The sequence below is a fragment of the Cnephaeus nilssonii genome, assembly GCF_951640355.1.
Source record: "Cnephaeus nilssonii genome assembly, chromosome: 13".
Taxonomy (NCBI): domain Eukaryota; kingdom Metazoa; phylum Chordata; class Mammalia; order Chiroptera; family Vespertilionidae; genus Cnephaeus; species Cnephaeus nilssonii.
Genome location: NC_137084.1, coordinates 5,582,535 through 5,610,453, shown reverse-complemented (window position 1 = coordinate 5,610,453; position 27,919 = coordinate 5,582,535). Strand labels below are relative to the sequence as shown.

Sequence of the window (27,919 nt, the reverse complement as noted above, 5' to 3'; positions counted from 1 at the left end):
AATTCTGTCCCAATTTTTTGCTGTTGTTCTCAGGTTTTTGACTCAACCAGGAAAAGAGCAGGCCTTGCGGCCTGGCCTGGACTCTTCTGTGCTTCAGGCCACGGCTCCGGGCCTCTCAAAGATTCTCCCCGCCTGGCTCACCCCTGAAGCTAGACCCGGACAAGCCCTCGACCTCCACAACCGTGAGCTGTTACGCACAAGTCTGTTGTCTGATCAGAAGGCCCTGGGTCGGCCCAGGCTGCCTAGAAAGCAGTGGGAGGGAGGCAGAGCCGTGGGAGGGAAGAGCAGAGGGGATGTGCTGTCCCGGTGGCAGGGGACCAGAGAGGGCAGTGCATCCTCCAGGCAAGGCCCGAGGAAGGACCAGGTAGTAGGAAGCTCGGGGCGTCAGGGCAGCCACCCCAGAGCCACGGCACAGAGGACGTGAAATGTCCAGGATAAATAGAACCACGTGGGAGAGAGATAAGCCAGCTTCATCCTCTCTTAAAAATAGTCGCCATCAGCACCAAAAATATATTAATATCTATACATTTGTCATCTTTAAAAAAAGGAAATAAAACCTCCTTGGCACCTTGTCATGGATTTTTAAATGAGGTGATATGTGGAAAGGCCTCCCGTGTGTGCAGGCGCGCACACCCTCAGCTGCGCACGCGCCCCGCCGAGGGCAGAGCCCCGCAGCCCTGGGCGTCGGAAGCACTGCCAGGCAGGTCATCGCCAAGCGCCACCGCCGTCTCTCAGGGTGCCTTTTGCCAGTGCTCCTGACCCTGCCGTCCACGGGGGCAGCAGCCCCACCCTCTGCTCCAGAGGCAGAAAGTCACAGGACCACGCTCCTCCGGGACAGTTCCTGGCTCTGCGGGTGTGCTGCTTCCTCAGAGGCAGTCCTGGCCTGGCCCCTGCCCCAGACGCACGCCCGTCTGCCCATAACACAGGCTTGGATCGGCCTCCGCCCAAAATACAAAAAGGCCGACATGCGCAGAGGTCAGTGCGGGGCCGAGTGAGCACACGTCCCGGGCTCCAGTCCCGATCACCAGTGTTCCAGCAGGAGGCCGCGGGAGGCGGACTGGCCAGGCCGCAGGGGCGGCCCTGCCTGGGCCGGACGGCGCACTCAGAGGTGGTGGTTGCTCTGCAGCAGGGAGTTGACGGTGTTCTGCAGGGCCACGGCCACCTTCTTGGAGGTCTTGCGCAGCAGCGGGCTGTCGGGGTGGTGCTCCTTCAGGTGCAGGATGTGGCCCTCCTGGCTCTCGGACGTGCAGCCGCACTCCTCGCACACGTACAGCTTGGCCCGCCGCTCCTTGTATGCGTACTTCTGCTGCACGCCATGGATCTTCTTGAGATGAGACTCCAGGGAGCAGCGCTGCGTGAAGGCCTTGTCACACAGGCTGCATTTGTAGGGCCTCACGCCTGCGAGGAGGACAGGGCGGGCGTCAGGGACCTGGCAGCAGCTTCCCGGGCACAGAAAGGCCCGGCCCCTGACGCTGGGGAAGAGGAAGGGATGGAGGCCTGTGCATCTCCAGCTCCCCGAGTGCCCTAACTGCCCTGAGCTCCGGCGCCCTCCCAGCCCCCCGCCCCCAGACAGCAGGCCTGCTGAGTGTCCCACGTGGCCTCAGGCAGGCGCCAGCCAAGGGCTCCTCTCACCAGTGTGGGTGCGGACGTGTCTCTTCAGGTCGAAGGTGTCATTGAAGCCCTTCCCGCAGTAGGTGCAGAGGTGCCTCTTGACGTCGTTGTGACACTTCATGTGGCGGTTCAGCATGCGCTGGTAGGTGAAGGCCTTCTGGCAGATGTGGCAGGTGAAGAGGTCTCCACTGGGGCTGTCGCCCAGCGTCACCTGTGGGCAAGGACAGTCCTTGTGACAGATACCCAGCAGTCAGGACTGCAGGTTGGCAGATGCTTCCCAAGTCCCCTTTCCAGGTTGCCAGCCCGCCCCTCTTTTTTGGATGGGCAGGGAACTCCCTATAGAAACAGCCCCATTCATCCTCAGCGCTTCTAGAACATTCTCCTGCTAGAACATTCTCCCCTCTGCTGAGCCCAAATCTTCCCCGTCGTTTCTGCTCTCCGTCCTCATTCTATGCCTTGGGACAGGGGAACTGTCCACAACACTGTCTCCTGCACAGCCCTTCTCGGCTGAAGCCACCGCTGGGTGCCTGGGGCCCCTCCAGGTCAGCCCTGCCCCTGGTTTTACTTGGGCCAGGCCTGACATATGGTTTGAGTCCCTTAGCTACCTGATGACTTGCTTGCTTATAAGCATTTTTCGTTTTGTCCTTTGTAATTGTGGAAAATCTCAAATCTATTCCCAAGTGGAGTCATGTTCTGAGGCTGCCTGTACTTGGTGGGTGGCCATCGCTGCAACTCCTCCTGAGCTCCCTGAGCTCCGGGTGCACCTGCCACGCCGCACCTCCTCCTCGGCACTCTGGCACCGGGTAAATCTCCTTATTGCCAGCTGGTCAAGACCAGGCCTCGCCCTGGCCGGTTTGGCTCAGTAGATAGAGCGTCGGCCTGTGGACTGAAGGGTCCAGGGTGCGATTCCGGTCAAAGGCACATGCCCAGGTTGCAGGCTCAATTCTCAGGCAGCCGATAAATGCTTCTCTGTCATCATTGATGTTTCTGTCTCTCTCTCCCTCTCCCTTCCTCTCTGAAATCAATAAAAATATATTAAAAAAATAAAAAATAAAAAAGACCAGGACTCATTCCAGCACCCGCTCTCCGGAGCGCTTTCTCTGCGTCCCTCCCTGTCCACTGGGGCCCCAGGCTGGGAGGAAGGCGGTGTGGGGACCAGGGGGCCGACAGTGCTGGCTCTCTGGCCAGCCCAGCACACATCTCGGTGGTTCCCCTTTCATTACCACACACACTTGGCCTCCGCAGGAAACAGGGAAGAACAGGATTCCCCTGCCAATTTCCCCAATCTGTTGGCACGTGGACGGCGCTTCAAGAACGCTCCCACCAGATCCATGCTGGCGGGTGCCTCCCAGCCTCGAGCTTCAGGAAGGCAGGCCCAGCCAGGCAGCCCTGCCGCAGGGGCGCTCCTCAAGCCCGGGGCACACGCACCGCTTCCACTGCTGAGCACAGCGGGGCGCCCCTACCCACTTCCACTGCTGAGCACAGTGGGGCCCCCCCCTCCACTGCTGAGCACAGCGGGGCGCCCCTACCCCCTTCCACTGCTGAGCACAGTGGGGCCCCCCCCTCCACTGCTGAGCACAGCGGGGCGCCCCTACCCCCTTCCACTGCTGAGCACAGCGGGGCCCCCCCCCTCCACTGCTGAGCACAGCGGGGCGCCCCCCACTGCTGAGCACAGCGGGGCGCCCCCCCTTCCACTGCTGAGCACAGCGGGGCGCCCCCCCTTCCACTGCTGAGCACAGCGGGCGCCCCCCCTTCCACTGCTGAGCACAGCGGGGCGCCCCCCCTTCCACTGCTGAGCACAGCGGGGCGCCCCCCCTTCCACTGCTGAGCACAGCGGGGCGCCCCCCCTTCCACTGCTGAGCACAGCGGGGCGCCCCCCCTTCCACTGCTGAGCACAGCGGGGCGCCCCCCCTTCCACTGCTGAGCACAGCGGGCGCCGCGCCCCCCCCCCCCTTCCACTGTTGAGCACAGCGGGCGCCGCGCCCCCCCACCCCCGCTCCCACTGCTGAGCACAGCGGGGCGCCCCCCCCCACCCCCGCTTCCACTGCTGAGCACAGCGGGCGCCCCAGGCCTGCCCTATGCGCAGGGCCTCGAGTGGCAGTGGGTGAGGTGGAGACGGCCGAGCACGTGCCTCAGCAGACAGCCAACCACCAGGTGGACTCCAGACCTCCCTCGCATCGCTGCCCGGATGGGGCCCCAGGAGAAGGTGCTGAGCCGGCCTCACGTCTCCCTGATTTTCCTAGGACTTCGGTGTAAAGAGGTGGCTCCCCTTGAGGCCAGAAATGAAACTAAGCCCCCAGAATGGACTCCACAGGCTTAAATGTCTTCTGAACCCTCTGCTTCTTCCCAGCATGGCAGCCTCACTTAGAGCCACTTTTCTTCTCTTCCAGCCCGTCTATGCCCCAGCGAGGGTCACTCTGCAGAAACCTGGGCCCAGACCCCAGGCCGGTCTCCACTTAGGTCTCATTTGTGCCCCATCTCCCGGCTGTTCCTCAGCGACAGTGCGAGGTCAGTACCTTCATCTTGGTGCGCAGGAAGCCGTGGTCTCTGCTCTGGGGGTCGGCCAGGCGGCCCATGTCTTCAGAGGGCAGCTGGGCCACCACGCAGGGTCCAGAGGCCACGCTGTAGCCGGAGTCTCGAAGGCTCATGTCCAAAGCCAGGGGGCAAGAAGGGGGTTCAGCCACTGATGGCTCCGGCTCCGGGCAGGGCTGTGGTGGATAGAAGCCCAGGCTGACTGCAGAGAGAAGAATGGCCATGAGGGGCTGAGTGGGGAGGGGGATTCAGTGGGATTTCAGGAAGGTTCCCTGGCAATTAGCTGGCTGGAACCTGGAGCCTCATCCCGCCCCTGGCAGGCATGTGGCAGAGCAGGGCTACCCCCAGCCCACTACACACTGCACCTCCCTCCTGCCCCATTAAGGTAATTACAGGTGACGCCAGCCAAGCGCCTCGACCCACAGGCCTGCCCGCTGAGTAATTTGTGTCTTAGCGGAACTGGGAGGACCAAACCTGCCCTGCCAATTATCCCTCCAGAGTAGTCTGCCTGCCCCACCTGGGCCCGGCCCTCTGGATTCCAGGCCTCATCCAGGCTCCTGCAAGCACAAAGGGCAGCCCTGGAGGCCTGCGCCCAGGGACTCATCCTGCCCCGGAGACTTCCTGGTGGCCTGGGCCACCCTGGGCCTCTCCGCCAGGCAGGTTAGCTGCTGGCCTTAGGGGGTTGGGTGCTCCTAGCCCCTTCCTCCTCCGGACTGGCGGTCCCTGCTGCTGTAGCCCAGTAGGGCTCCAGGGTCCCCACTCCCACTGGCCCAGCTCGGCAGGCAAACAGGCCAGGTGGGGTGGAGCAGGGAGGAGGTCAGGGAGCAGCAGGTGGATGCTGCGTAACAGTCTCCTGGGCACCTGCCCAGCTGTTACGCAACCCTCCCCCACAGCAAGGACCGCTCGCTGTACAGTGAGGCTGGGCCCGCCCTCCTGGGCGCCGCCGCCCTCCTCGGCACCGATACCTGGCAGCCTTTGACATGACCGCTCCCGACAGGCACCTCACACCGAACGGGCCGGGGAGGCTTGGCCCCGGACCCACTCGGGAGGAGGAAGAGTTCCGAGTGACACAGAGGAAACAAGCCTCCGAGCTGGCGGCCGGGCAACCAATCTAATGTTTCAGTTTAGTTGAGCATTTTCTTCCAAAAAGGCAAAGCTCTGTACTTAAAACCCACCCGTGAGGACCGTTTTCCAAGCCACAGAAGGAAAAACCCAGAGGGCCACGTGAGGACGAGTGAGCCTCAGGGGAGGGACTTAGAAGGGTGAGTTGGGTGTCGGGCCCATGACAAGGCACTGCCCACAGCTGGAGAGACAGGGGGACCCGGGCAGGAGGGCTCTGCCCTCACCTCCTCTCCCAGGCCACTGCGACGAGGCCCGGTGGACAGACGGACGTGGGGGGAGGCAGAGGAACGCGCTGATGGAGGGTGAATGTGAGAGCACCGAAGTTTCGGGAGAGGCCCCGGCTCTCGCCCCCTCAAAACACAACAAAGGTCTGACAGAGGAAGAATGCGCGGCCCGCCGCCCAAACCCGTTCTGCGGGCACTGGCGTCCGTCTGTCCGGGGGACTTTAATGAGCCACCTCATTCCGGGAGTTGATTCACCAGCGCCTGGCCCTGGCCGGGCCCCTGAGATGGCGTGGCGCCTCCCCAGGCCCTGGAAGGCCGGCCAGCAAGCCCAAGTGGGGCGTGGGGGCGGGGGAGGCACGACTCCTGTCTTGCTGCAAGGGCAGCTGTCTATATACAGGGGCTGCGGGGGGCACAGGGGCGTGTCTGAGGTTGGCAGTTTAGCAGCTATTACAGATCTTGGCCACGAATTCAAAGCTGAATGACAATTTCCATTTCTCAGTCCAGGTAGAGACAAACCGGAACTTCTCTCCTTCTGTCTTTCGGTGCAGGAGGGCGGGCGTGAGGCTCGGGAAAGTGGGAGCCGGGCCACACGTGCACATGGAGCGGCAGCGGGAGGAGGGCCAGCAGGTGAGGTGAACTGGTGTGGCTCGGGTTCCCTCTCTGACAGGTGGGGCTCATGGGTAGTGTTCTAAGGATCCAGTTTGTGCCTGCCTCTCTCATTACACAGAAACCTTGACATGATGGTGCTAAGGAGCTGGGGACGTGTGCGCCCACCTGGCCTGGCCTCCTGCCTCCTCTAGCTCCACCGAGGGGCAGCCTCCTGGCTGCCAGGGTGGGGATGTTTGCCTCATCCCAGCCACCCTGCCAAACCTGTCTTCCTGCCACCCCCACGAGCGTGTCCCTGATGCTGCCGCACGCACAGGGAGTGCTCATCGGCGTGCCGCTCCTGTCACTGAGTGTCACTGAGTGGCAGGAGGCAGGAAGCAGAACTGGTTGGGCCCGCCTGGTGCACCTCTGTCCCCTAATTAGATGTTTCCGGCAAGGCGGTGGCCGCTGTGGCTATTCATTGCCCGCCCACAGCTGTGGCGTGTGGCAAGGCCAAGGCCAAACCAGCCTGGCCCTCTCCTCACTCCCTCAGGGGGTTTGCGGGTTCCCCTTCGGTTGCCCAACTTGCCTCCACCTGCATGACATTGAGGGCACAGGCCCGAGCAGCCGCCCATCCGAGGGCCTTCCCCTCCCTCACCCTCAGCAAGTCCTGTCTTTCTTGGATTGAAAACAATGGGCCCGTCCTGGCCGGTGTGGCTCAGTTGGTTGAAGCGTCGTCTCATATACCGGAAGGTTGCGGGTTCGATCCCCGGTCGGGACACATACAGAAGGCAACCAATCGATGTTCCCCCTCACATCAGTTTCCCTCCCTCCCCTCCATGTCCCCTCTCTAAAATCAATATGCAATTCCTCAGGCGAGGATTAAATCTTTTTTTAAGCTACTGGGCCAAATAGTGGACAGAGTGCCAGGTCCTGCTCCAAGGCCTCAGGCCAGGGCTGGCAGGAGGTCCGGTCCCAGCTCTTGGGGAGAGAGAGCGAGGGAAGCAGATGCGAGGATGCACAGCCTCTGACCACGGAGCTGGTGCTGGTGCTGACCTGGGGGTGGGCGTCCACTTGGCTCTGAATGGGGTGGGGGGAACCCAGTGTACAGCCCAGGTGGGTGTTAGGCAGCCCGACACCCTTATCAGCAAGGGCAGGGGTGTGTGCCCGTCTCCTCCGGCCCCAGCAGGTCAGCGAGCAATGCCCGAAAGAAAGCCAGTGCCAGCCCTGGAAACACATGGGTCTGTCCCTCGGCCTGGTGTTTCCACTCTGTGATCACCCCGTTTTTCTCTCAGGCCTTATCTTTTCCCCGCCCCCCACCCACTTTTCGTACCGTGTCTGTAATGAAGTTGAAACTGTGCACTCAGCCCTCACACTAGGTGGACCGCCCCGACCAGGAACTATGCCCCGTTTGCATCCTTCCGACCCTCCATCAGCACAGGGCCGGCCGTCCTGCGGGCCCCACACAAGACTTGTTGGAAGTGAACCGCGTTAAAAAGAAACCCTGACGTTAACCAAGCCCGTGCTTCGCTCCCGTCCTCCCCGTGCCGAGGACTTGTCCTCACAGCTCTCTTTCTGGGACAAATGGTCTGGCAGGATTCTGCCTTGGGTCATCCAAGCTAGGAACAAACAGGTTGGCAGCCTGGGTGACGGCACCCCATGGGACAGGTAGGAGTCCCATCGAGCCCACTGCCCAGGCCCAAGTTGCTCTTCTGTCCCCATCCACTGTCTGGCTGTCTACCCTCCCAGCCTTGCTCCCTGGAGAGCCTGGTGACAAGTCCTTCACTGCCAACACTTCCCAGGAATCACAAGAGTAACCATCACCAGCCCTGCCTGGGTAGCTCAGTTGGTTAGAGCATCGTCATAAGTCAAGCTTGTAGGTTCGATCCCCATTCAGGGCACATACAAGAATCAACCGGTGAATGCACAAATAGTGGAACAACACATTGATGTCTCTCTCCCTCTCTCCCACTCAAATCAATACATTTAAAAAAACCATCATCATCATGATCATCATGATCACAGGAGGCCTACTCTCTCCCCACCCCCACACATGCATTCTGGGACCCAAAGCTGACTTTCGTGGCCTTTCTAAAGTTCCCGCACTGCCTTCGGGCCAGGTGAGGAAACACCCGTCTCCTGCGCAGTAGCCTGCCTGCCTCCCCGGGTGGGCATGTGCTGAGGAACGGGCAGAGCAGGCAGCAGAGGCTCGAAGCAGAGGAGGGGGTGGTAGGGGGCCTGGAAGAGGCCCTGGGATGCTCATGTCATTCCAGCTCCCCGGGTCCCTCTACCTTCAAGAGCCTTTCTGGCCTTGCCAGGTGGAGACTGCACTTAACGCCCTGGGGGACGTGCTTGGAGCTTCCCCTTCAGTCCAGGAAATGGAATTCAGCCCCCGGGTACAAGGGGTGGGGGCATCCTCAAGAAATGAGCATTACTCCCAGCCCTAGCAGTCAGCATTGACATAACAAAGGAGACGCGCCGGGGGAGAGCAGGGGGAGAGGGGAGTGCAGGGCACCAGCAGGCAGCATCTCAACCTGCACTGCAAACCCCTTCACCGCCCAGCGGGAGCGCAGCCATCTCCCACCGCCGGTGGCCCCCGGCCACTCCTGGGCTGGTCCTTGGCTTTGGGAGGAGAATGAGGCCCAAGGGAAAGGTTCTGCCCTGGGGAGTGTGTTGGGGAACCTCCTGAACTGTGCCTCGGGGAGAGCGCCTGGCGTGCTGGTGGGACTGGGCCCAGGGCCTTCAGTCAGTAAACACAACTCCTTCTGCGCGCTCTGCTCTCTGGTGTTGAAGGGTCTCGGAGGGCCTGGCGGGAAGGGCAGACCTCACGCTTCCCTGTCCCCAGCCCCTGCAGCGCCTCTCTTGGGGGAATGGATGGGGTCAATGCTTAGCGGGTCACAACGTGCCCAGGCTGTGAGGTGGGGTGATGGAAACGTGCCCAGCCGGCTCCTGGGGTCACAGTCGACTGGTGATGGATGGCCCAGCCAGGGGACAGGCCAGCCCCCCCACTCTCCAGCCATCTGGGGCACCCGAGCGTGGCCCGAGAACATTCCATTTCTCATTTCCAAAAACTGTGGGAAAACTCTCCAATGCGCCACATGGCTTTTGAGACAAAATTAAGTTCTTTAACTTCTACCCTTTACTTGACTCCACAGGGTTCTCCCTGCAGAGCGACGAGGACACATTCTCCCCTGCACGTCCAGATGAGACCCTCACCGAGGTCTGGGGACCATCCTGCAGAGCGGGTGGCCCGCAGGCCGCCCTCCCTGGGATAACAGCAGCAGGGGACAGACACCCAGAAGCCCTCCTCTGCACCCGGCGGGACAACCCTGGGGTGTAGGTCTCCTCAGCCACCCGCTCGGTGGCGGCCAGAACTGTGGTGGGGAAAATCACTAGGCGAAAGGAAGTCAATGATTTCAACAAACGGAATTTCTTTGTCCTTTGTAAAAGTCAACACATGATCTGTTCCTGATTGGGATGTGAAATAAACTAAAAATAACAGCACACCGAGTCTCCTGCAAGGCTCTCGGCTCACCTTTACCACAGTCCAAGTTCAGTTTATCAGATCCCAGGGGGCAGCTAAGCAGCAAGTCAAACACAGGTGAGGGAGGAGGCAGGAGGGAGGGGGCGCCGGCCCTCACGGCCCTTCTGGACCTGGAACACCCGCCAGCTTGCCAGGGAAGGGAACGTGGGGAGCAAGAAACGGTAAACACGCCCGGGCCCACGGGCTAATGCAGCTCCAGGGGAGGCGGCCCCCCTCCTCTGTGTCAGTTTCCCCCGGAGTCCCGGGAGGCGGCGGCACACCCCCCGGGAGAGGCCGGAGGAAAGGGTCTCGGGCTGGAGAGAAGGCTGAGCTGAGGAACATCCCGCCGGCGCCGGGCCTTTGGACCCTGGTGGGTCGGGCCACACAGGTAACCGCAGCCCCCTTTCCAGACATGTCTTCAGGAGAGAAACTGAGGCAAGAGCCCTCCCAGGGCCCCCGCCGCCCTCACGTCTCCACTTTTCTCCCCGGCCTGGGGCGGTGCCAGGGAGCCAGCGGATCAAGGGTCAAAGTCGGTTGGTTAATTGCAGCCTCTCCCCCCTCGGAGGCGCTGGACGGGGCGCTCGGCACCTCCCGCTCCACCCCCGGCCTGGGGAGGGGGCGTTCCGAAGGGGCCCGGCTTTCTCCGGAGGGAAGGTGGTGGGGGAGGGGGCGGCCGCCGGGACCGAAGGTTCTGGGCTGAGGGAGGAAGCGGCGGCCGCGGGAAGCAGCAACGCAGGTTACTCATTCCAAGTGGCCTCGGACGCCGCGGTCCAGGCGTTTTCCAAAAATAAACGGGGTGCACCAGCCCCCCGGGGCCTGGTCCCTGGCTGTGGGGTGGCCTCCTTAACCCCACTCTCAGCTCAACGGGGTCCTCTGCCAGGTGCGAGGAGGCGCGTTTGTCACAGGTGAGCCCGGATCCCACCTTTGTCTTCGGGGCGGTGGGGTGCAGCCCAGCGCCCTCCCCGCAGTCTCCTAGCGCCCCGCCGCCCGGCCCTCCCCGCGGCCACCCTCCGGCCAGCCGTGGGGTAGGGGGCGGCAGAGACCACTGCAGGCAGCGTACACTCCGGGTCTTCCCTTCCATTTCGCACAAATCTCAGCCGAAACTCCAGCTCGCTCCCTGCCCCCCAAAGTGGCATCGCTCCAGTGCCCTCTTCCCGCCTCATAAAAGTCCCGACTTTCGGGATTTACGACGCGGGAGTGGAGGGTCGCCTGAGCGGTGACACACCCGGCTGCCTCCCCTGCGCCGCGGCTCGGGCCGGTGGAGGGCGGGGGACACCGCTCGGGTCCGAGCGCCTCGGACCCGCCCGCTCCCCGCCCGGCCGCGGGGCCTGGGAACTGCTCTCCCCCGACCGCGCGGCCCCGACCCCCGCCCCCGCCCCCACCCCCGCCCCCGCCCGGCGTCTCCTTCCGCTGCCCCTGCCCTCCCCTCCCCCCGGGCCGCGGGCTAACGGGGCTGCGGCCGCCGGAACATTCACTCCGACGCCCCGACTACGCCGCCCGCCGGGCTCGCGCCACTGCGCCCCGCGCGTCCGCCGTCTCGACGGGGCCCCAGGCCGGAGGCGGCGGGCCTCGGGCCGCGCTCACCTGGCACGTAGATCTCGCCGCGCTCCTCGTCCGGGAGCTCACTCCAGTTCCTCTTGCACGTGGAGACGCACGGCTTCTTCACTAGAAACGCGCGGGGCATTTTCGAATCCTGCTCGCCCGGCACCGTCCGCTTCCGTAACCAAAGCCGGCGCCGTCCCACCTTCCCGGCGGGGCTGAGGCGGCCGGGGAAGGAGGCAGGTCGGGGAAGAAGTCGCCGAAGCGCCCCGCGTTCCGCCGGAGACCGTGGCCTGGACGCCGCGCGCCGGGTCCCAGCTCCTCCGAACGAGGTCCCCGCGGCCAGGTGCACCGGGCGGGGGGGCAGCGGCAGGTAAGCGTCTCCCGGCTCGACTGGCGTCCCCCGCGGCCGCTCGGGGCGTCCTCAAGTGCGAGCCGGACGGACGGGTTCACGCTTTATTGGCTCGCGGCGGTGTGTGTTGGTGGCTGGGGCGGGGAGCGGGGGTGATCTGAGCTAATTAGCTTCGAGTGGCCCGGGGAGCGACGGCGCATGCGCTGGGAAATAACGGTGACAACCCACCTATTTGTTACCTGTCGAACCGGTTTTCATTCCGCTGCTGGTGAGGTGGCCTCGCGGCCTGGGCGGGGTGGCCGGGCGGGGGCGGGGGGCGGGCGCCGGGCACCCAGCACCCGGCTGCCCAACCAGCCCCGCCGCCGCCCGCCCGCCCAGACCTCCCCGACGGGGTGCAGCGTTCGCCAACGGAGCTCGGGAGTTTCGGAGTGAGCAGGCGAGGGGAGGAGGCAACGTTATTTGCACCGGCGCTCGCACGCTCTGGGGGTGATGAAATGAAACTCGCCCAACTGGGTCCGGCCCGGCCCGGCCCGGCGCGCCCGGGGCCCTGGGGAGGCGCGAAACCGTCGGGCGGGAACGGGCGGCCCGGCCCACACTTGTTGAACCCGGCCCGGGCCCAGGGAGCCCAGGGTCCCAGGGGCTGGGCCGAGCACTTCGTGGTTCAGCCCGGAGCCATTTGCTGGGCGCGGGCTCCGTGCGGGAGGGCACGCGGGGCCCGGAGCGCGCCGGCCGGTGGGCAGACGGGCGGCCACACGCAGGGCCGCAACGGAAAGCGGAGAGCGCCGAACCCCGGCCGGGAGGCGTGGAAGGCTTCGTGGAGGAAGGGGGCGTTTAAACCGCTCTGAGTTCACCGGGGTCCCGAAAGGCGCCAGGGCCTTAGTCATCGGGGCTCACACACGCGCAAACACCCTCGTCTTTGTCCCAAATGGACGGATTTCAGGTGCCGCCAGGCCGGAGAGCCGCGGACTCCGTAGGAAGTCAGCCCCAGCCTGGCTGCAGCCGGGCAGGAAGCTCATGTCGGCTTCCCCCTAGAGCCCACCCTTGGCCCAGCTGGAGGGAGACCCACCCTCCTCGGAACCTGTGGAGCGCTGGTGGCTCCGTGAGGCGGGCCACGGACACTTTGGCCTCAGCTGAGCTTCTCTTACTGACATAGTCGGGGCGGGGATGGGAAGGAACCCTTCTTTTGCGCTCTCTCCCTGCCCCATAATAAACATCTCGTAGGCCCAACCACACACACCTTCCTCACATATTAAATGTTTGCCGGAACAGATTAGGAGGAAATGAGTCTGAAAAATGAATTCACAGTTCAAAAGTCACAAGTGAGAAGAGGGGTCGGGTAGCCTGCGGACGGTGGCCTTTCGGGCATCCAGTTGGAGAGGACAGTTTTTCAAGGGGTGGCTTCCGGCGGCCCTTTCCACCCCCACAGGGCGGCTGTGGAGCACCCAGCTGGGTGGGGAGAGCGTGGGCCTGGGGGGCCAATGAACCCCCTCCTCCACTCCTTCCTGGGACCTGTAAGGTAGCGAAGGGGCTTTCCTTTCCGTCCTGCTTCTTTGTCCCCTGAGAATCCTGTCACCTGCCTCCTAGGGTCCCTGTGAGGGGCTGTGGGCTTGGCAGTGGGGGTTATATTCACCCCACCCTTCCTTTTCCTTTCCAGGGATCTGCCTTCAGGCAGCCATGTCTGCCTGTCAACCTTGCACTCTTATCCCAGACTGCTTCTTTCAACTGACCCTAAGTGAGCACCTACTATGTGCTTATCTTTTTTGATAAATCCTGGAGAAAGGACATTGACGAACAGTCTGCCTAGGAGACAGGTGCATTTAGTTCGTTCACTCAGCACAGATGGATTGAGCACTTGGCTGTGCCAGACCTGAGGGGGCTGGCACACAGTCAGTGCTTAGTGAGCACCTGTTGTCGTCTTCGGGGTGACCCTGGGTACAAGGGGCAGTCTTTTTCGTGGGCTGCGAAGCAACTCCATGTCTCCGCTTGTGGAAGGAAGGTTACACGGTGTTTGGAATGAGGCCACAGGGAGGGAGCGATGTTGGCCCCGCTGTCCGTGGCTCTCTTCATACCTATCTGTTCCTGGCATCGTGGCTTAGCAATACTGATTGAATGAGTGAATAGCCTGTTTTTCTTGATTCATGTGACCCCTTCAGCCTTTCCTGTGCCAACGTTTGGTATACACATAGGTACAGGGCACAGTTCTTTGTTTGTGTTTTGTTGTTGCTGTTAACCCTCGTCTGAGGATATTTTCCCATTGATTTCTAGAGAGCGTGGCGGGGGAGAGACAGAGAGAAACTTCAGTGATGAGAGAGAATCATAAATCAGCTGCCTCCTGCATGCACCCTACTGGGGATGGAGCCCAGGCATGGGCCTGACCGGGAATCAAACTGTGACCTGGTTCATAGGTTGACGCTCAACCACTGAGCCACACTGGCCAGGCCAGAGCAAAGTTCTTTATTATAAAGAGAACAATAGTGCAAATTCTGTGATAAGAGGCGACTGGCGCTGGCGCTGGCTGTCAGGGAGAGACTGGAGGGTGCTGGGTACTGTGGAGAATGTGCTGTCTACAGGGGCAGGGACAGTGAGCAGAGAAACCCAATGTGGCCACATCTGTCCATTTTCCAAGAGAAATAGAAACTCCAGGTTAGTATGTGGACGCTATCAGTTTAAAGTTGACTCAAAAAATTTTGAAACATAGAATGAGTTAAATAAAATACCTATGTGGGTCAGATTTGTCTCAGGCTAATGGTTGTGGCCTGTGGTTCATGGGCAGCTCTGGAACCAATGTGTACGAACTTGGCTAAAAGCGGAAGCTAAACTATGAGCTCCATGAAGACACTGTCTGCTCTGTTCGCACAATACCAGTTAGATATCACTCATTCATTCCTTAATTTATCAACAAGTATTTATTGAACATCAGCTGTACAGTAGGCACATAACCTGTAAAGGTAAACAAAAAGCTAAGGAAATATTATTGTGCCACAGGACTTCAGTGATGGGATGGTGACAGGCGGGGGTGCTGAGACCTGAAAGAGGTAGGAGCCTGACCTGCAGGAGGAGCAGCTGGTGCGAAGACTCCAGAGTGGGAGTGAGCCTAGTGTGTGCGATGAACCGAAGGGAGAGGCGGCCGGATTGGGAGGGGAAGGGACGGAGGTGTGGGAACTGGGGTTGCAGAGGCAGGTGGGCCACATCGTGTGAGGTCCAGCGTGGAGGGCTCCGGGTCCGGGAATGGGGGGAATGAAGTGTGTTCGGAGGAGGGGTGTGTGAGGGTGGCAGTAGGGAGACCGGTAAGGGAGGCTGCTGTTACCGTTCGAGCAGGAGGTGATGGGGGGCCTGGGGCAGCGCCAGCACAGCCATGAGCGTTGACTCTGGATGTTGTGGGTGGACACCTCTCATGGGCACAGTGGACAGGGGTGTGAAGGAAGGCGGAAGCCCAGCAGGCTAGTGAAGACCGTGCCCCTCGGAGTGCGTGGCTGCCATCCGGAGCCGCCCAGGGAAAGCGAGGACAGAGCGGGGTGGAGGGAGAAGTTTGCATCCAGCCTTCCTGTTCTCAGAGAAGGGTTCCGGGGAGCCGGGACGGGTTGGAGCTGAAGCCCTCTCAGGCCGGGGGGCTTCCGGAAGCTGAGATGTGCTGAGAGGACAAGCAGGAAAGAGCACTTGGCCAGTCGGGTACCCCAGGCTCTTCATCCTGGGGACCTGGGCCTCAGTTTACACATCTGTGAAGTGGGGCTCCTAGCTCCTGCTCTGCTCCTCAGAGCTGCCGGATGATGCTACCAATTTGTTTTTGCCGGAAGGCCAGCAGCCCGGAAAATGAGCTCAGCCCTAAAGCAGGCCAGTGTGTCCCTGGCCCCGAGGCCTCAGCTCGGCTCAAACAATGGCCTTTCCAGCCTGTCTGACAGCACTGTGGAGGCTGCAAAGCCCCTAACAGACTGGGAAGTGCTGTGGGGGACTGATTCCTTCATCTCCTGCTGAGTTTCTGCCCATGGGCCTCTCAACCCACAGCCGGCTTAGGGCTGGCAGGGAGGGGGGCTGCGTGTGGGTAGAAGGCTCCTGAGGTGGCGCTGGGGGCCGTGGGCAGAGGAGCAGGCTCCCTGGGCCAGCTGGAGCCTCGGGAACGCCCAGGGAAGCCATGGGTTCCTGTTGGAGGAGGCCGAACGCCTGGTGAGGCTCACCATGTGGCCACGTGTCTGACCTGCCAGACTTTATTTCCTTTTAAAAAATATATATTTTATTGATTTTTTACAGAGAGGAAGGGAGAGGGATAGAGAGTTAGAAACATTGATCAGCTGCCTCCTGCACACCCCCTACTGGGGATGTGGCCCTCAACCAAGGTACATGCCCTTGAGTGGAATTGAACCCCGGACCCTTCAGTCCACAGGCCGACGCTCTATCCACTGAGCCAAACTGGCTAGGGCCAGACTTTATTTCATCCTCACAGTTGTCACAGCCTTCTCCATCTCCGATACAGGAACCATCTCGGATTCTCAGGGCCTCTCCCTTCTGCTGGTTCTGTGAGTCCCTTGCCCTCTGTCCACTGATCAAGCCAAAGTTGCTCCCAGCTCAGGCCTACCCTCTGCTCTGCCTGGTGCCCGGAACGCCTTTCGCTACTTGATGGCTGACTGCCTCTCATCACTCAGATCTCAGCCAAATGTCGCCTTTTCTGAGAGGCCTCACTGACCTCCCCTGCTAGATCCGTGTCCCCTGGTCACCTCTGTCCCATTACCCTGTTCTGTTCTCTTTGCAGCATCTTTGTTGTCTGTTCCCCTGCCCCCCATGAAAGTTCCATACAAGAGGGACCTCTTTTAACACCATGTTAGTAGCTTTATTTAGATACTAGAGGCCCAGTGCATGAAATTCATGCACGGGTGGGGTTCCTAGGCCTGGCCAGTGATCAGGTTCCCTGCCTCCTCCTTCCCTCATTCCCTCAGCACCCCGCTGCAGCTGCTGGTCGCCTGCCATGTTCCACACCAACCCCTGGTGATCAGTGCATGCCATAGCGAGCGATCGAACTCCCGGTCTCCCGGTTGAACTCCCGAGGGGACAATTTGCATATTAGCCTTTTATTATATAAAACTAGAGGCCCGGTGCGCTATTGAAATCGCGCGAGGAGGTGCCCGGGAGTCAGGCCGGACCGGCTCTGCGGGCGGCCAGGACCCGTGCCTGACTTCTGCCCCAGCCCCCCCCCCCCCCCCCCCCCGGCTCCCCTGCCTGTGTCCGCTCCAGGACTGCCCGAGCCAAGCAGCCCCCCTGTCTCTGTCTCCCGGCTTCACCTGCGCGCGCAACCTCCTCCTGTCCGGTCGTGACCTATTACGGCGTCCCAGCCTAATTTGCATATTACCTCTTTATATATAGATAGATAATTCATACACCAGAAAATCTACCCTTTTAAAGCATACAATTCAGTGGTTTTTATTTTTAATTTTTTAAAAATATATTTTATTGATTTTTTACAGAGAGGAAGGGAGAGAGATAGAGTCAGAAACATCGATGAGAGAGAAACATCGACCAGCTGCCTCCTGCACACCCCCCACTGGGGATGTACCCGCAACCAAGGTACATGCCCTTGACCGGAATCGAACCTGGGACCCTTCAGTCCGCAGGCCGACGCTCTATCCACTGAGCCAAACCGGCCTCGGCAATTCAGTGGTTTTTAATATCTTCCCCATGTGCAACCATCACCCCAAATGAAGCCCAGTGCCCGTTAGTATCACCCCCATTCCTCAGCCTCTGGCACCCACTTCTCTGCTTCCTCTCAGGCATGTTCTTTAAAACATCTCCTGTCACCCAGTTCATTTAATTAAGCCAGTGTGGCTCAGTTGGCTGAGTGTCATCCCATGCAACAGGAGGTCACCAGTTCAATTCCCGGTCAGGCACATGCCTGGATTTGGGGCTCAATCCCCAGTGGGGGGTGGGGGTGGGGAGTGGGCATGTGGGAGGCAGCCAAGTGATGTTTCTCTCTCATCGATGTTTCTTTTGTTTTTGTTGTTTCTCATCGATGTTTCCATAGCTCTCTCCATCTCTAGCTCTCTCCATCTCTCTGAAATCAATAAAAACATATTGAAATAATAATAAAATAAAACATCCCTGTACCCCCAGTGCTGTGAGGAAGGGTTGGTCGCATCCCCCACTTTATATAGGTGAGAAGGCGGCTCAGGACCCCTCAGAAAACTGATTTTCCCTGTTCCAAGCCTTGTGTTTATCAGCTCCCCAGAACCAGGCTGCACTGCGGAGGATGGGAACTGGGCAGGAAGAGAAGCAGTGAGGTGTGGGCATCGAGTGGGGAGTTCCCTTCTTGGCTACCTGGCTGCGGCCCACACCGGGCGTCTGGGAGGTCACCGTCAGAGGCAGTCTGCAACTGCAGATTGAGGGACATTCATGCCCTCACTGCTGGTGAGCTGAGTTCAACTCTGTGCCTGTCCTGTGCCAGGGACAGGCCAGCACCACCCTCCCACCGGGGAGCAGGGCAAGCAGCTGAGGGCAGGGCCCAGCCCAGGATCTGGACAGCCAGGAGGGTTGAGGGCAGCTGGTGTGGGACGAGGGCCACGTCAGGGGCAGCGAGGGGCAGTGCGTAAGTCCAGGCTCCACTTCTTGGGAGCTCTGGGACTCTGGGCAAGTGACTGCACCTCTGTGGGCCTTCCTTTCCCCATCTGTGAACGGTACCCATCCGGGTCCCTCAGGGGTGTTGTGAGCCCGTGAGTCCATGTGGATGAGCCCCCACAGCATCGGGCCCCACGTGTGGGTCCCTCCCTTCAGACCTGGGCCCGAAGGAGCCAAGGCTCAGAGAGGCCGAGTGGGGGCCAGAGCAGCGTCAGATTTCCTGACCCTTTGAAGCCTGTCTCCTCAACTGTAAAAGGGGTTTAATCATCAGTCCTCCCTCTCTGAGTGGTGAGGGCTGGGGATGTGCAGTTATCAGCACCCTCTGGGCCTCAGACAGGGAAACCAGACAGGCTCCCTCCCAGGGCCGCTCTCATCCTGGCCTCTTTCATCTTAGGCTTAATTAGCCAGGCCGCCCCACCCCACAGCCTCTTTGGGGGGGCCATCACTCCCATTTTATAGATGGAGAAACGGAGGCACCTAGAAGGAAGTGGTTTGGGGCTGCCGCCTGTGAGTCAACTGTGGAGCCAGGGCCCCGAGGAGCTGGGACAGGCTTTCCAGTCGGACCTGTCCCTGCGGGTGGATCCTTGTCTCCATCCCCCTGGCACCCCAATAGCCTCTTTTCCAGCTACCCCATCACTTCCTACCTCCTCCCATCTGGAGGGCAGCAGGTTGGGTAGGGCGGGAGGGAGCTGTGAAGCCTGGAGGAAGGAGAGAAACTAGTTAGCAGCTGCTAGTACGGCTCAGGTCTGTTTCATCTTCAAAGCCGGCTAATGAGAGCCCAGGCGTTAGGCCAGCGGCTGTGGGTTCTGTGCCTTGGGAACCTGCAGTCGTTGGGGCATCAGCAGCCTTGGTCCCGGCCCAGGAGCGGCTCCTAGGGAACCCCTGCCCCAGCTCCCTGGTGCCCCCAAAAGCCCTGATCCAGCCTCTGGAAGTCAAGAGGACTGGGTTCCCGCACTTCTTGGCCCCAGGTCTTCCCCGGCGAAGCCTAGGTTTCCCGGTCGGTGCTCGGCATGCGGGGTCATGACCCCGTGACACGCCAGGCTCTGCCAGTCCGCACCTCTGCATTCCGTTGTTTTCCGGCCTCATCGCGGTTTATGGTCTCGTCTTCAGCTTTACGCTGGCCTGGCAGCCGCGACCATGGCCGACCGTCGGTGCCGCCTCTGGCAAAAGTCAGCAGCTTCCTCCCGCCGTGACCCGGGCGCTGGCTCCGCGCCCCCAAGCCGAACGGGTGGGGGCTCCCCAGGCCGGCGTCGGAGAAGCGAAGCCAAGCCCTGAGGCGCCTGCCCGACCGGTTCAGCCGGGGCCGCGGCGCGCTTCCTGCGGGAGCCCTGGAACCGCACCTCGTTCACCCGCAGCGGCCACCTTGGGAGCAGGAGGGCCCGCACCCTACACCACCCGGGAGGGCGCGCGGCTGGCACGGGTGCGGTGCGCCCGGGCGCCGGTGGGGGGCGCGCAGGTTGCCATCGTCGCCAACCCGGGGTCGCTGTCCATCCGGGGGCCCTGGGATCGCAGCTCGCGCGCGAGGGGACCCCGGCTTCTGGGAGCAGGGGCCCCCCACTCCACCGCCCCTGCCCCGGCCTGCGGCGGTTTCGGGGAAGGGGGGCCTGCGCGCAGCGGGACAGTTACTCAGCCCCAGCGAAACCGGCGAGTCGGCACCTGCCGGCCCGGTGGGAGGGGAAGGCGGCGGCCCCGTTACGGCCTCGCCCCGCCCGGGCCCGGCCTCCCACGCGCCCCGCGCCCCGCCCTGCGCTGCGCGCCCCGCCCCGCGCGCCCGGAAGGAGCCGGCTGGCTGGAGCGCCCGCGGCGGCTGAGTCAGGGGAGGTAAGCGCGGCCGCCCGTTACCGCCGGCGCTGGGCACCGGGGCGGCGCTGTGGTTTCGGTGCCGGCCGCGGGCGGGCGGGCTAATGAGCTCTCGGCACGCACCCCGCGCTGGCGCCCCGCCCGGCATCCCCGCCCCTGTTCTCCCGCGTTTCTGCCCCGCAGAGGTCCTGGCGGCCCGCCCCCGCGTCACCCTGAAACCTCTCGGTTTTATCTCGGGACCCAGGCACGGGGTCCCCGCTGGCGTTTGCGCGTAGTCGAGGGAGGCTGAGGTCTGCAAAGGGCTCTGGGGTGACGATGCCTCCTTCGGGGTTGGCGGGTCTCGCGGCCGCCGGCCTGAACCCCCCCCCCGCCCCCCCCTCTCCTCCCTGCAGAGACCCACGTGCCTGACCATGGGGCTCCTGGGCCGGGAAACCTGGGCCCAGCGCCTGGGCGCCTTCCGGGCCAGTCCGTCCGCCTTCATGGCAGCTCCTGAGGGTGAGGATCTGGGTCGTGACCTGCTGAGCGACCTGAGGAGTGAGAAGCTGAGCGAACAGACCAAGGTAGGCCCTGAGCCCCGCCCCTGCCCTGGCCCATATGGTCTCCTCAGCCCACTGCGCGCTGAACTCCATCCTCTCCAAATCTCCCATCCCCAGGTTTCCATGCTGGCCCTGAGCTTGGAGTACCCAGCCCAGTTGTGGCCGGATGCCCCTGCAGCTGAGGCAGCTGCCACCTCCCTGTTGGATACCCTAGTCCTTCTACCCCCACGGCCATCAGCTCTGCGGAGGCCCCTGTTGCTGGCAGCAACCACAGCCCTGGTGACCGGAGGTGCGCTCGGCCCCACCTCCGCGGCCTCCCTGCGGCTTCTGCCCCTGCTGCTCGGCTTGGCTTCAGGTGGTGATCTGGGGCGAGGCTTTGGCCCCTCCTCGGAGCAGCGACCCCTGCAGGCCACTGCGTGCGAGTGCCTGCGGGAGCTGGAGAGCTGCAAGCCGGGGCTGCTGGGGGGCTGCCTGGGGCTTCTTCGTGGCCTGTTGGGACAAGAGGGCCCCGTGGCCCCTGTCCAGCCGCTCAGCCTGCTGCTGGCACTTGCCCTGCGAAACACCTTGGTGATACAGGCCAGGGCCAGGGCCAGCCTGCAGGGCCTGCTCACAGTCAGGGCTTCTCCCCCTGGGGGTGGCCCCTGGAACTGGACACTGGCTCAAGAGGGCGAAGCCCACCTTCAGCCCCAAGCGCCCAGTTGGCCGGCAGCTGAGGAGGAGTGTGGCCTTTCAGCGCTAGAGCCCAGCCCCGAAGAGGCCCGGGAGCTGCGGGCTGCAGTGGCCCAGCTTCTGGACACCTCGTACCTGCTCACACCTGTGGCCCAGGCCCAGCTTCTGTGGTTGCTGGGCTGGGCCCTGCGGGGTCTGAGGGGACAGCCTCCAGTGCTCTTCAAGCCACAGTTGGTACGGCTGCTGGGCACAGCCCAGCTGGCACTGCTGCACGCTGTCCTGGCACTGAAGGCGGCCTTCGGCGAGGCACTGTTCACAGCTCAGGACGAGGCCTTGTTGCTCCGCCGGCTCACCTTGGCCGCGCAGCACCCAGCCCTGCCCCTGCCCGCCCACCTCTTCTACCTGCACTGCCTCCTGAGCTTCCCGGAGAACTGCCCGCTGGGCCCCGCGGGCGAGGAGGCTGCCCCACTGCTGCTGGAACCGCAGCTCTGCCGTGGCCTCCTACCCAGTCTCCTTCATGACCCAATGGCCCTCCTGGCCCGCCTGCACCTGCTGTGCCTTCTCTGTGCTGAGGACGAACAAAAGGAGGAGCAAGGACCGGCTCAGAGCCCCTGCCACTACCTGCAGGAGCTCCTGGCTGGCCTGCAGCAGCGGGCGGCCCTGCCCGGAGGCCCCCGGGCCTTGGCCACACTCTGCTTCCAGGCTTCATACCTCGTTGCTCACTGCCTGGCTGGGCACCATACAGTGCTGACACGCTTGACCCACGGACTGGCCCAGCTCTACCGAGCCCGGCCTGTGCTGGCTCCCCATTTTGTTGACCTCTTGGATCGAGTGGCCCCTGAGCTGGGGGAGCCCCTGAGGGTGGTGTTGCGGCAAGAGGTGGTGTCCAGGCCAGGTGGGGATGAGGCCCTTCGTTGGCACCTGCAGATGCTGGCAAAGGTGGCTGGCAGGGATGCTCAGAGTGCCACCCTCGGTTTCCTGCGGGCGGCAGCTGCCCACTGCGCCGACTGGGGCCTCCAGCAGGCCTTGCTGCGAGTCTGCCGGGCCCTGCTGCGGGCGGGTGTTGGGGGAGGCCTGGCCGACTTGCTGCAGGCGTTGGCCAGGCAGCTGGAGGACCCGGATGGGCGGGACCACGCCCGCCTCTACTACATCCTCCTGAGCCACCTGTCGGGGCCCAAGCTGGGGGTGGCCCTGGGCCCCTCCCTTGCTGCACCTGCACTGACCTCTTCACTGGTGGCCGAGAACCAGGGCTTTGCCACGGCACTGATGGTGCAGGAGGCCCCAGCCCCGATTCGGCTGAGCGTGGGGCCCCAGAGGGCTGAGGGCCCGGTCCCAGTGCTGCAGCTCCAGGTAGAGGTGCTGGAGCCAGTGTACTCTCTGGAGCTGCGCTTCCGAGCGGAAGGACAGCTCTATGCACCCCTCGGGGCTGTCCACGTGCCCTGCCTGTGCCCTGGCCGCCCGGCCCGCCCGCTGCTCCTGCCCCTGCAGCCCCGGCGCCCGGCCCCCACACAGCTGGATATCCGTGCTCTTTACACCAAGTCCACTGGCCTCACATGCTACACCCACCTGCCCCCCCTGCCTGTGAAGTTCGCCGACCTCTTCCTGCCTTTCCCGAAGCCCCCCGAGGGCGCCAGCTTAGGCTTCTTCCAGGAGCTGTGGGACTCCTGCCTGCCCGAGGGCGCCGAGAGCCGCCTGTGGTGCCCTCTGGGGCCCCAGGGTCTGGAGGCCTTGGTGGCACGCCACCTGGAGCCCTTTGTGGTGGTGGCCCAGCCCCCCACCAGCTACCACATAGCCATCCGCCTGCCCCCGGACTCAAAACTGCTGCTGCGGCTGGAGGCCGCCCAGGCGGACGGAGTGCCCCTGGCCCTGCGGACGGATGACTGGGCCGTGCTGCCCCTGGTGGGGGACTACCTCCGAGGGCTGTCCGCCGCGGGCTGAGCCCCGCTGGGCCGGGCCCCGTGGGAGCAGGACTGTGGCCCTGAGAGGGTCTTGTCCAGGGGCAGCTGCAGAGCAGGACAGACCTCTGGACCCTTTTTAAAAACCTCCGTTCACCAGTGACCCTCGTTTGTTTTCTTCTGGGCCCTAATGGGGAGCAAAACCACCGGGATGGGGGCAGAGGCTCCCAGAAAGCTTCTAGAGTAGGACCCCCAGGCTGTGGGGCTCCGACGTTCCTTCCTGCCCACACAGGCTGGGATTCCCCAGGATCTCTGCCCAGGAGGCAGGAGAAAAACCTCCTCATCTCTGCTTCCCGGAGAGTCTGGCCTCGCCCCAAGCCACCCAGCAGTTTAGGAGCGGGCCTCCTGCCCTGTGGGCCCGCGCTTTTCAACTCCTGAGGTTTGCAGGGTCCCTGACCCCGGGAGCTTGGGCTAGAAACAGCTGAGGAGACTGCAGTGGCCTCTTCTCTGGCAAGCGGCTCCCCCAGGCTGAGGGTTGGAGCCAGCTCGGAAGGGCCTGCTAGTGCAGTTTCAAGGCTGAGGGGGCCCCATGCTCTGGGCTAAAAGGAAGCTGGGTTTTCCTTACCCCATCAGTGGACCTAGGGGTCTTCCTCTAAGAATCACCCCCCTTGTCCTTATTCCAAACAGGTAAAATACTCAGGATTCTGATGTGTGTGTTTTTAATCCTCACTGGAGAGTGTGTGTATGGCTCTACACTGCGGCTCAGTGGATAGAGTGTCAGCCCTCCAACCGAAGAGTCCTGGGTTCAGCTCTGATCAAGGGCATGTACCTGGGTTGCAGGCTTAATCCCTGCCCTGGTAGGGGCACATGCGGGAGGCAACCAATGTGTCTCTCACATTGATGTTTTTCTGTCTTTCCCCCTCCCTTCCATTCTAAGTATCGATGGAGAAACACCCTTGCGTGAGGATTAACCTAAACAAGCAAACAGATATATACATTTGTCCCCATTGATTTTTAGAGAGAGTGGAAGGGAAGGAAGGACAGGAGGGAGAGAAGCATTGATGCTAGAGAGACATCGACTGGTTATCTCCTGCACGAACGGCGTCGGGGGCGGGGTGTAGAGTTTTACCATCCGGGAGCAGGTTTCTGTTGCCACACTAATCAGAGCAAAGCTCTGCACGGGCCGTGGGGACACAGCCCCACCCTCTCTGCGCTGGGGCCAGCCCCCAGGAGGGCACAGGAGCGGCAGTCAGCAGTGCTGGTGGCGAATGGCCAGAGGCTTGGGCCCTGGCGTCTTGGGGGAAGGGCGTGTATGCCACCCTGCTTCCTGGGCCCCCAGCCGTGCCTCTCCTGCCGGCCGGCCGGCTAGGGAAGGAAAGAAGGGCCTGGGACAAGGGGCTGTTACAGGTCGGGTCAGGTGGCCTGTCCCAAGGTTGAGCTCCAGTGACAACTCGCTGTAGGATCCGGGCCATTGCAAACCTCCAGCTGCTTCCAGCAGAAAGGATCGAAGGCAGAACCAGGTACTTGAATCCCTGGGGAGGCTGGAGAATGGTCCTGCAGAAGGCCACTGCTGGGCTGTTGGGTTCCAGGATGTCCTTCCCTGCCTGCAGTCCAGCGCTCGGCACCCAGGGAGCTGGGCCCGGCCCTGGAACATAGGGTGGGGCTGCCGTCACTGCCTCTTGACCCCCACAAAGCCCGAGAGCGGACGCTGCTGCAGAAAGACGGAGCTTCACAGCTGGCAAATGGCCGCGGCCTCATTTCTCCAACCACGTTGTTCAGAGGGCATCTAATGAGCGGGACCTATTTCTCAGGTACCATAGCTGCAAACCGAGTTTTTTTTTAATCCTCACCCAAGGATAAGTGTTTTTTTTTAATTGATTTTAGAGAGAGGGGAAGGGAGAGAGACAGTGATGTGAGAGAGAAACATCAATCTGTTGCCTCTTTAACGCTCTGACCAGGGATCGAACCCGCAACCTTTTGTTGTATGGGATGATATTCCAACCAACTGAGCCACCTGGCCAGGGCTGAATTACTCTTGAAGACAGAGGACAGCTGTGACTCTTGGGGTCATGGGTACCCAGCTGGCTGCAGGCTTCCTTTCTCCACACTCAGGTTTTGCCTCTCCCTGTCATCTCTTGCAAGGGGAGGGGCTGGGGGTGGAGTAGGAGAACAAGGTAGAGTAGTCGACCCAGAACTGGATGGTGGGGAGCTCACTGAGTGCCTGCTGTGGGACCTGGGCTGGGGTGTGAATGCTGTTGGCACATGGACGATTCTGGTGTCTTGACTGTCCATCTTTCTGTGTTGCTGCCATGGCTGGGACCTGAGTCGCAGCTGTATACCTTAAGTCACACCCTGGGCATGTTTTGGGCTGTACAGCTACTGTAATCCAGCTGTGGCCCCAACCCCTGGTGCTGCAGGAGGTTCGGTGCCCAGACAGCCTACAGCCCTTGACCTGTGGAGGCATGAATGGGTGCTGATGGATGGAAGGATGGCTGGTGAGTCCTTGCATGGGCCAATTATCTTAATCTTGGGCAAAGGATTAATGCCATCCTCTGCATCTGAAGTCAAAAAGAAAGCAAGTGTGTTTTCCGGACTCCTATGGTACCTGGGAAATGTGCTGTGGCGGAAATGTTTAAATATCAAAGAACTTCCAACACGATATTCACACATCTCCCAAGCAGCTCTTCCAGGAGGAGGCCCTGTCGAATACAGACAGCTCTGCCAGCCTCGGGGGCCATCGAACAAAGCCACAGAAACCCCGAGGATCACAGCCCACAGGACCCGGTTCAGGACAGGTAAGACACGCAAACCACCTACTCTTTCAGGCTCACCTGCAAAAACTGGCTCTCCCCCCACCCCACCCCCGGCCAGCCCCTCCTACTACAGGAGCTGGGATCCCAAACCAAGGACCCTCCTGGCCTCAGACTCCCAGACTCTAGAGGTGGTGTCCTCTGACGCCTGAAATTAGGCGAGGAGGGACCGAATACCTAAGCCCCATCGCAGCGGCTGGACACACAGCAGGTAACATGAAAACAACTTCTGCAAAGAAGGCGAGGGGGCTTTTTGGTCCAAGACAGCACCAGAAAGACTAAGTCCGCTGTAAGCCTGGACATGTTAAGAAGTGCCTGGGGGGTTAGGGCTGGGCCTGCAGGGAAGGGTTTTTGAGTGTATGTACCACTTGAGGGGGCAGCCTTTGAAACACACAAAAAGGAAGAAGAAATCATTTGGGTGTGAAAGGGGAAGTAAACGGAGAAATGTCATGGTTCTGCAAGACAAAACAAAATCAGAGGCCCTACAACTCCGCCCCCATCTACAAACAAATCTGGACTCAGCAGTGTTGACAGAAGAGGGCGCATTAAACAGGGATCTTATAAAACACCCAACAGCGCAGAAACGAACAAGATAAAGATTAACAGGTTCGTACAGAGTTACTGCAAAATATCAGAAAATGGATCTCATCATCTATCCAAGTAGTCCACACACATCCCCTGGGAAGGCAGCCTGGAAACAGAAGAAAGCTGTAATACAACACTAAACAGGGCGTATGCCCGGGTTGTTGCTCGATCCCCAGTAGGGGGCGTGCAGGAGGCAGCCGATCAATGATTCTCATCAGAGAGATGTTTCTATCTCTTCCTCTCTGAAATCAATAAAAATATATTTAAAAATAAAAGAAACACAAAAGTATCTAGAAATAAAGATTCCATTACAAGATGCCCAAAGGAGAATAGACTCAAAATATAATAAGGGGCATTGAAGAGAGACAAAAATGAGAATGAAAGTGAGACGAAGGAGTCTCAAGGGGTCACAAGAAAGTCATGAAAACAAGACAGTCAAAGAAGGAGTCCCATTTGCATTTAGGGTCCCTGAAGAAAAACTAACCGCTGAACCACACCAGTATTTACCGCTGCATTCTGAGAAAAACTTCCCAAGGAAGAAAAATCTGTACATTCAAAGGGCCCACTGGGAACCTTGGAAAATTAACTCAGAGCAGTCAACTTACTTTGAGACATCCTCATAAAACTATTAGTTTCCAATTTTTTTTTTCAACAAAAATCCCCGAGATCTCCAAGCAGAAACATCAAATAGAAAGGCAAAAAGTCAAAATGGCACATAAAAAGTAAGACGGCATTTGGAGCAGCATCATCTAAACATTTAAGGGTAGCCCTGGCTGGTTTGACTCAGTGGATAGAGCATCGGCCTGCGAACTGAAGGGTCCTGGGTTCAATTTCGGTCGAGGGCACATGCCCGGGTTGTGGACTCCATCCCCAGTGGGGGACTTGCAGGAGGCAGCCGATCCATGATTCTCTCTCATCATGGATGTTTCTATCTCTCTCACTCTTCCTTCCTCTCTGAAATCAATAAAAATATATTAAAAATAAATAAATAAACATTTAAGGGTAAACCGAGGTTTTTATATTCGCACGGATTGTCCTTCCAAGTATCAAGGCTTTAGGAAACAGTTTTGTGTTTTTCAACAAGTATTTATGCACCCATAAGGGAATCTGATAGAGAATGCACTTCATCCAACCAAGAGATAATGATCATGTGTGTGTGTTTATCTAAATATATGATCTAGGACTAAAACAAAGGTGGGCATGAGGGTAAATAAATAAATAGATCATATATCATCGTGAAGTAGAAACAATATCACTAAAAGCATGGGAGAGCCAGTGGGTGTGGCTCAGTGGTTGAGCATTGGCCCATGACCCAGGAGGTCACGGACAGGGCACGTGCCTGAGTTGCAGGCTCAATCCCCAGTAGGGAGTGTGCAGAAGACAGCCGATCAAAGATTCTCATCATTGATGTTTCTCTTTCCCTCTCCCTCTCTGAAGTAAATTTAAAAAATATATATTTTAAAAAGCATGACAGAAGGGAGAGGGAAATATGAAAGTAAGATAAGCTGACTGGTGGCTGTGTAGGTGCCTCTCGGCTCC

The 27,919-nt window shown here is 60.7% G+C and overlaps 2 protein-coding genes and 1 long non-coding RNA gene across 5 annotated transcripts in view; 2 read left to right on the top strand and 1 right to left on the bottom strand.

Moving 5' to 3' along the window:
- The window catches only part of LOC307109024, a 35,488-nt gene extending 32,260 nt beyond the window's left edge, over nt 1–3,228 (top strand). The window contains exons 3-5 of the long non-coding RNA XR_013814375.1: nt 34–182; nt 1,661–1,753; nt 2,857–3,228. This is a non-coding gene — a long non-coding RNA (uncharacterized lncRNA). The remainder of the gene's footprint in view (nt 1–33; nt 183–1,660; nt 1,754–2,856) is intronic.
- On the bottom strand, nt 172–11,548 carry OVOL1 (ovo like transcriptional repressor 1). Its single transcript, XM_079787525.1, has 4 exons — nt 11,182–11,548; nt 4,128–4,345; nt 1,633–1,822; nt 172–1,398 (listed from the first exon to the last, which is right to left on the bottom strand). Exons 1-4 carry the CDS (start codon nt 11,279–11,281, stop codon nt 1,103–1,105), a joined length of 804 nt encoding a protein of 267 aa, XP_079643651.1. The 5' UTR covers nt 11,282–11,548; the 3' UTR covers nt 172–1,102.
- On the top strand, nt 10,371–27,415 carry AP5B1 (adaptor related protein complex 5 subunit beta 1). 3 transcript variants are annotated; one of them, XM_079787521.1, is made up of 3 exons: nt 10,371–10,502; nt 20,278–20,445; nt 20,539–27,415. In XM_079787521.1, the coding sequence occupies exons 2-3, from the start codon at nt 20,296–20,298 to the stop codon at nt 23,026–23,028; spliced, it is 2,640 nt and encodes an 879-aa protein (XP_079643647.1). In that variant the 5' UTR covers nt 10,371–10,502; nt 20,278–20,295; the 3' UTR covers nt 23,029–27,415. The 3 variants fall into 3 exon arrangements, with proteins under 3 accessions (XP_079643647.1, XP_079643646.1, XP_079643645.1); XM_079787520.1 differs by lacking the exon at nt 10,371–10,502 and adding an exon at nt 19,856–19,906; XM_079787519.1 differs by lacking the exon at nt 10,371–10,502 and adding an exon at nt 19,857–20,175.
- Nucleotides 27,416–27,919: the final 504 nt, after the last annotated feature.